A 7,480-nucleotide genomic window follows, 5' to 3' on the forward strand; every position below is an offset into this window, starting at 1 on the left:
ACAGTCATGGAATTGATGAGGTTTGAAAAGCCCTTTAAAGTTACCAGGGCCTTCAAGCACCACCCCCGTGTTCACCACTAACCCGTGTCCCCAAGTGCCACATCCACATGGGTTTTGAGCACTTCCAGGCGTGGTGAATCCACCACAGCCCCTTCCAATGCCTGACAAGGCCTTGCACAAAGAAATGGGGTCAGCGTGGGCACTGAATGGTCTCTCCCATCCCTGCATCCCTCAGGAAGGGTGGGATGTGGACACCAGAGGCAGGGCTGCTGGCAGGGCTGGTGGCACTCGGTTTTGAAGGTTCGGGTAGGAGCTGTGCCGTGCTGGCTGTGCCAAGGGAGCTGCTGCTGGTGGCCCAGCTCCCTGCAGGCTCAGCTCTCTCCCTGTGCCCCAGGTGCTGCTGGAAGCCCTCTATTTCTCCCTGGTTGCCAAGAGGCTGCACCCAGAGGAGGATGACACCTTGGTGGAGCAGCCCTGCGTGGAGCACGTGTCCGAGAGGATCAGCAAGGTCCGGCCCCCGCAGGGATTTGCCCTCTTCCAGGCCAAGGAGGAGGCCAGGAAGGTCAAGCTGCTGCACAGGATGCTCAAGGTGGGACATCTGCTGCTGCCTGGTGCCCAGGGCTCAGACACATCTGAGTGTGGGCCCTCCCAGTCAGGCTGGGATGCTCTGAGCGCTTGGCTCCAGCTCCTGCCTCAGTTTCTCAGCCTCTGGGTCTGATCCTGTTGCGTGGCCATGGAAAGCACTGCTCTGCAGCAGGATGGGGATCCAGCCCTTCCATGCCATCCCATTTTTACCCTTTGCTTCCCAGAATTTCCTCATCTACATGATGTTCTTGCTGGTGGTCCTGCTCACCAACTACGGGGACGCCTCCCGCACCAGCCGGGCCTTCCTCCTGCAGAGCTCCATCAAGCAGCAGCTGGGCAGCAACGACTTCCTGCTCATCAAGAGGTACTGCCAGCCCCTGGGGGATCAGGGGGGTCGGCTCCTGGGCTGGTGCTCCACACTCTGTCCCATAGGAGGTTCCTTGGTGCCCGTGGGGAGCTGGGCACTCCGCAGCAGTGAGCAGCTCCTGTTTGTCTCTGTGGTTCTGCTGCTCCCCTGGAGACCAGAGGGGCCTCTGGGGATTGAGAGGTTTCATTTCTCTGAGGTTTAGTGGTTTCCCCAGTGGGAAGGGGCTCTGGGAGCTGATGTTGATCTTTATGGAGCTGCTCTAAAGCACAAGAGTTTCTCTGTCTCCAGAATTTACAGGCACAAGTTGTAGCCATGAATAGGGTCACAAGAGCCAGAAATGGCATCTTGGCCAGAGTCTGCCTTTCCTCACTCTGCACATGAGTTTAACTGGATTCGATATTCCCAGCTGATTTTCCACAGCCCTGGGAGCTCCCAGTAGCCTAGCCTGGCACTGGCATCGCTGGGCTGAGGCTGTGCCCCTGCAGAGCCCTGGGCTCTCAGTGCACATCAGCGTGGCTTGTTCATGCCCTAAAGCCCCTGGAACGTGGACTCAGCAATGTCACACCTTGCCCCTGCAGGTCGGATCAGTTCTGGGTGTGGATGTCCCAGGTGTTCCTCCCTTACCTGTACAACAATGGCTCTGGCCAGGAGAGCCACAGCACCACGCTGGGGACGGCCCGGCTGCGGCAGCTGCGCCTGCACGGAGGTACCAGGGAGGGAGGGCAGGGCAGGGAGGGTGGCACTGCTGTCACTCTGCCAGCTGACAGTCCTGCAGGGACAGCTCTGGGTGCAGTGGGGCTGAGGGAGGAGCACAGCTTGGGCAGGCAGTGGTTCTGCTCTGCACACATGAACTGGGACAGTGGATCATGGAATGCTTTGGGCTGGGAGGGACCTTAAAGTCCATCCAGGGACACCTAACACTTCCTGGCCTTGGGCACTGCCAGGGATGCAGGGGCAGCCACAGCTTCTCTGGGCACCTGTGCCAGGCCTGCCCACCCTCCCAGGGAAGATTCCTTCCCAATATCCCATCTAACCCTGCCCTCTGGCAGTTTGAAGCCAGTGATGTATCCAGAGGTCAGGTCCCCGGTTACCCAAGGCCAGTTGGGATGTCTCTGTTTTCCTCCACTGGTACCCAGCTAATCCACTCTGACCTGGAGGCATGGCAGTATCATGACTCCTAAATTGGACATCTATTTTTATTGTTAATATCCATCCTTTCCTGAATCCCTGACTTGTGCATGCCCATTCCCTCACCCTGGGGCACTGGTGGGGATGGGTTTGGAGGGGTTGGGAGGGAAGCTGAGCTCCATGCTGGGCTCACAGGGTGGTCTCATTGCAGCTGAGTGCCAGCAGAGTGCCCAGGACATCCTGCAGGGCATGGGCAGTGCCCAGAGGAGCTGCACTGACCAGCACAGCTTTGCCACTGCTGACTATGGCGTGGGCTGGGAGAGCCCAGCCGGGAACGGGACGGCAGCGTGGGCACACTCAGCGCCCGACCTGGCAGGGTAAGGCTGCCCTGTCTGCTGCCAGCCCTGCTGCCAGCCCTGCTCCTCCTCCAGGGACCCTTGCCCACCTCTCCAAGGTCTTTACAATGCCCTGGGTTGTTCCCAGCCCTCACCTCAGCCCCTGAGCCTGGCAAAGGGGGGATGGACACGGAAATTCTGAATGGCCTGAGCAGCTGCGTTGTGCTGTTCTGGGGGACAGGGGATCAACTCTGCTCCTTCCAGGGCACAGACAGGGCAGGGGAAGCCAGCAGCCCAGATTTCTGCTCAAGGGGTGACAGCATGTTGTCCTTCACCCTGGGCAGGACATAAATCACACTTGGTTTCTTCTCTGGTTTGTCCCCAGAGCCATCATCTCCATGCAGCTGTGGGCCACTACAGGGCTTGGGGCTCTTCTGGGGTTGGGAGCACTGAGGTGGATCAATGCACCCCTGTAATCTGTCCTGTGAAATAAATCCTGAGGGGCAGGGTCTGCATCTGCACACCACATCCTGGCCTGCCACGCAGGAGAGCAGCCAGTGTCCTTCAGCCCCACCCACAGCTCCTCTTCCTCTGCAGGATCTGGTACTGGGGCTACATCTCCTTCTACGACAGCAGTGGCTACGTGCAGGAGCTGGGCCCTTCCCTGGAGGAGAGCCGGGCTCAGCTGGAGTTCCTGCAGCAGCACACGTGGATCGACAACATGTGAGTGAGGCAGGGCAGGGGGAGCGTCCTGCTGCCACCTGGGTTCTCAGCAGTGCTGCTGGGGTGTCACAGGGCCACAGGACCCATGTCCCCCCCGAGAGTGGCCCCTGAGCTGGTGCTGTGCCCTGCAGGAGCCGGGCAGTGTTTGTGGAGCTGCTGCAGTACAACCCCAGCGTGGACCTGCACGTGGCCCTGACGCTGCGCCTGGAGTTCCCTGGGGCCGGCCAGGCCATCGCCGCTGTCACCATCAGCCCCTTCCCCCTGCTGCGCCTCAGCACGGGGGTCACCCTGCAGCTGCTCATGATGGTCAGTGTGGGCCCTCCCCCGCACCCCTGCCCTCTGCTGGGGGGCTCTGGGGACCCTCACCCAGCTGGGCACTGTGGGCTCGAGCTGCTCTGCCTGTCCCCATGTCTGTCACCCTGCCTGGGTGGGTGTCAGCAGAGCCCTCGTCCCCTGGGTGCTGCCACCCTGCCACAGGGCCACTGGGTGTGGGCACTGGGGGCCTTCAGCAGGGATTGGGGTGCTGGATGAGCGAGGAGGGCAGGGCAGGATGCAGGGGGTGCCCCAGGCGTGCAGTGGTGGAGCTTGGCCTGGTTTGGGGGGATTTTGCTGTCCTGGGTGCAGTACAGCAGTCAGGGCTTGTCCTCTCATCTCCTGTTACCTTCCCCACTCCTCTTCTCCTGGTCATGTCTCTATCACCTCTCCTGGTGACCGCTCTGTTCCTCCCCCAGGTGTTCCTCATGCTGTTTGTGGTTTACTTCGTGGTGTCAGAGTGTCTGGCCATCAAGAAGGAAGGCAGAGCCTACTTCACCCTGTGGGGCAACTACAGCCAGTGGCTCTTCATCCTGCTCACCACGTGCACGGTGCTGGTGCACCTCAGCCAGGCCACCCTGGCTGACCAGCAGTGGCTCAGGTACCTCAGCAACCGCAGGGGCTTCACCAACTTCTACCAGGTGGCCTTCCTCAGCTCTGTCTTCAGCAGCCTGGCCGCGTCCCTCCTCTTCCTCCTGACCGTGCAGGTACAGCGGGCTGGGGGAGCTGCACGTGGGTGCTGGTGCTTTGGTCTTGCTGTGCTTGTCACCCCTGCACAGCCCTGCCAGGGGAGGGGGTGGCAGGGAGGCCACCTGTGTCTGTGCTGGGCACTTTGAGTCTCTGAGCCCTTGATTCCCTTGGGGAATTCAGTCAGATGGTTCTGTCTGCAAGGAACCTGCAGGCTGGGGCGTTTGTCAAGGAACCCTCTGCTGGGGTTTGGGTTTCTCACGTGTTTCTCACCCTTCCTGGGCTGGGGGTATGTCTGTAACTGCCTCCTCTCCCCTCCCAGGCTGCCCAGCAGCTGCGCTTTGTCCGGCAGTGGTCAGTGTTTGGGAAGACCTTCCAGAAGTCCGTGAAGGAGCTGATGGCTGCAGGGGTGGCCTTCGCCCTCCTCCTCCTGGCCTACGCCCAGCTCGGCTTCCTGGTAAGCACCTCTGGCCTCCTCCCTCACAGAGGGGTTGCTGCTGCTCCTGCTGCCCCTTTTCCCTGGCATGACATGAGCAAAGCCCCTGGGTTCCCTGAGCACTCTGTGCCCGTCCTGCCGCTGGCACCTTTGGCCAGGGGCTGTCCCTGCCCTAGCCCATTTGTGGGCCACCCCTCAGGACCCAGGTGGGAGGGCATATTGAAGGTCAGGAGAACACTTTGCTGTGCTCCCTTCTCACACATCTCCTCTGTCCCTCCACAGCTCTTCTCCTCCTCCTCCGAGTCCTTCCGCAGCGTGGGCAGCAGCCTCCTGCTGCTGCTGGCCCTGCTGAGGGGCAGCGCCAGCCTGCGGCCCTGCCTGCCCGAGGCCTCGGGGCTCTACTGCCTCTTCTGCACCTCCTACGTGGTGCTGGAGGCGTGGGTCGTGCTGCGGCTGCTGGCGGTGGTGCTGATCCACAGCTACCGCGAGATGCACTTCGAGCTCTACCGGCCCGCCTTCGAGCCCCAGGACTATGAGATGGTCGAGCTGTTCATGCGCAGGCTCAAGATGTGGATGGGCTTCAGCAAAGCCAAGGAGGTGAGGCCAGCCTGGGGGCTCTGTGGAGAAGGGGCATGGTGGCACAGAGCAGCACCCGCCATCCTTAGCCTTTTCCTGCCTCTGGCTCCTTCCTGCAGATGGGTTTCTCTGGCAGGCAAGGGTAGGAGCAGTGGCCACCCCTGGGGGCCCAAGAGAGATGGGAACTGCACAGGCATCAGCTGCCCATTCTCAGCCCCACAGTCCCGCGTGGCTTTGTCTGGGATCCAGCACGTGCCTGTCACACCAGGAATGGCTGGAGCAGCCCTGGAGCTGTTTGGAGTGTTCCCCCTTCCTGCCCTAACGCTGCCCTTTCTCCTCTCCCCCCCAGTTCCGGCACAAGGTGAGGTTCGAGGGGATGGAGCCGCTGCCCTCGCGAGACTCCAGCGACTCCAAGTCCTTCCGTGGCCCCACTCCCAGCGCCGCCTCCGACAGCTCCAGGACCTCCACGTCCTCCAGCCAGCTGGACGGGCTGAGCCTGGTGCTGAGCGCCCGCGACAGCCTGGAGGTGGACGCCGACATCCAGCGGCTCCTCTCGCTCTTCGAGATGCTGCTGGTGCAGTTCGACCGCGTCAACCAGGTGACGGAGGACGTGTCCCGCATCGAGCACCTGCTCGAGTTCTCCCGCAGCCGCCGCGCCCGCAGGAGGCACCGCGGGCCCGAGGGGGGCCCGGAGCAGGGCCCGTCCCCGGAGGCGCCGGGCACGGAGCCGCTGTCGCCGCGCTGTGGCGGGGCCGTGCCCGTGCCTGTGCCCGTGCCCGGGCGGCTGCTGCGGGCCAGCCGCGGGGTCAGCGCGGCCGCGGGCACGGCGGGCAAGCCCTGCACGGCCAGGAGGAAACGGCCCCTGCGGGCCAAGAACCGGGTGCACCCCACGGTCAAGTAACGGGGTGCGGGAGCGATGCCCTGGCAGGGCTTTGTTGGGTGGGCTGTGCCCGCCCGGAGCTGCCGCGGCGGCTGGGCCGGCCAGGCACAGGGGGCTCCGGCCACGCCGCTGGCACGGCCACCGGCCCTCCAGAAACGGCCCCAAGGAGCGTTCCAGGGGGAGAGATGGACGGGGAGAAGGCCGAGCCTTTCCCCGGGGCGTGAGCAGGTGCAGGAGGTCCCTGCTGGCTCACAGGGTGTTCAACGGCCCCGGCTGCAACCGGCCACAGGTGGGACTGGGGTGGGCACAGGGGGACGGGACAAAGCTCCCCCCCTTCCCTGCTGGCTGTGCCGGGTGGGAAAGGGAAAGGAGAGCCCCAGGCCTTGAAGGTTTGAACCAAGTCTTGGATTTTTGTCGACCAGACGCACTGTGGAGGAAAGCGACAGCTTTCGAGAAGGTATTTAACCCTCCTTTTTTTTTAAGCATAAATAGATATATAGAGAAATGCTATCTACACCCAGAGCAGTTAATTTCCAGTATTGGCTACTTTTATCCTCCAGAAATTGGTACTATTATTTGTATTTAAAGAAATCCAATATTTAAAACAAAGGACATTGCAGCGAGCTGGGGACAAGAGACCCCTGGGCTGCCTCAGCCACCTCCCATTGTGGGGTTCCCAACCTCCCATTGTGGGGTTCCCAACTCCCAGTATGGGGTTCCCAACGTGCTGGTGTCACTGAGGTCCCCACCTGCCCTGTCCCCCCACTGTGGCCCCGGGGTGCAGGCGCCGCTGGCTGCTTGGCTTCTCTAACCCAAGGAATGTATTGCCCTAAGTATATGTATTTTTTTTTTGGTTTACTTGTTTCTATGTACTGCCCAGCACTTTAAACAAGGCTTTCCTCGGCTACCAGTGACACGTGCGAGCTAAGAATGGGATAATATATCACAAAAGCAGTATTTTGTTTGTTTAAATCATAAACTGAAATGGGCAGGGAGGAGGGCAGCGCAGCCCCAGCTCGGGCAGCAGTGCCAGTGCCTTCCCTGAGCACAAAGGAGGCAGGTGGAGCCCTGAGGGAGCTTTTTTTGGGCTCCCTCCAGCCCTGCCAGCTGGGATTCACCATGTGCTGGGCTACAGCTGCTGGGCTACAGCTGGCCTGTGCCATGGGGCCCCCCAGATCACAGCCTGGGGGTGCCTGAAGCCCCCCAGGGGCTGCCTTGCCCTCCTCAGCCCCATTTCACCTTATGGCTATTGTAAGTAATTTATACGGGGTTTGTTTGGTTTTTAAATGTATATATTTTTGTATGTTTGCTATATTTTCATAGCATCGGTACCGTGTTTGAAACATGTAGATAGGAGACAGAACACTATTGTCAGAGTTATTTAAAGGATGTATTAAGTGCTTCTTCCTGGGAATGTCCCGTGTATATAAGGATTGGGTGTCTGTGTGTGT

At 60.9% G+C, this 7,480-nt stretch overlaps 1 protein-coding gene across 1 annotated transcript in view; it reads left to right on the forward strand.

The window, feature by feature from the left end:
- The window catches only part of PKD1 (polycystin 1, transient receptor potential channel interacting), a 72,273-nt gene extending 66,223 nt beyond the window's left edge, over positions 1-6,050 (forward strand). Inside the window, exons 37-46 of the mRNA XM_058035195.1 lie at positions 395-589; positions 810-949; positions 1,531-1,658; positions 2,292-2,457; positions 3,013-3,138; positions 3,270-3,444; positions 3,870-4,157; positions 4,460-4,594; positions 4,856-5,170; positions 5,499-6,050. Coding sequence (XP_057891178.1) covers positions 395-589; positions 810-949; positions 1,531-1,658; positions 2,292-2,457; positions 3,013-3,138; positions 3,270-3,444; positions 3,870-4,157; positions 4,460-4,594; positions 4,856-5,170; positions 5,499-6,050 — 2,220 coding nt within the window. The remainder of the gene's footprint in view (positions 1-394; positions 590-809; positions 950-1,530; positions 1,659-2,291; positions 2,458-3,012; positions 3,139-3,269; positions 3,445-3,869; positions 4,158-4,459; positions 4,595-4,855; positions 5,171-5,498) is intronic.
- Positions 6,051-7,480: the final 1,430 nt, after the last annotated feature.

This window comes from Melospiza georgiana, chromosome 16 (assembly GCF_028018845.1).
Source record: "Melospiza georgiana isolate bMelGeo1 chromosome 16, bMelGeo1.pri, whole genome shotgun sequence".
In the NCBI taxonomy this organism is placed as follows: Eukaryota; Metazoa; Chordata; class Aves; order Passeriformes; family Passerellidae; genus Melospiza; species Melospiza georgiana.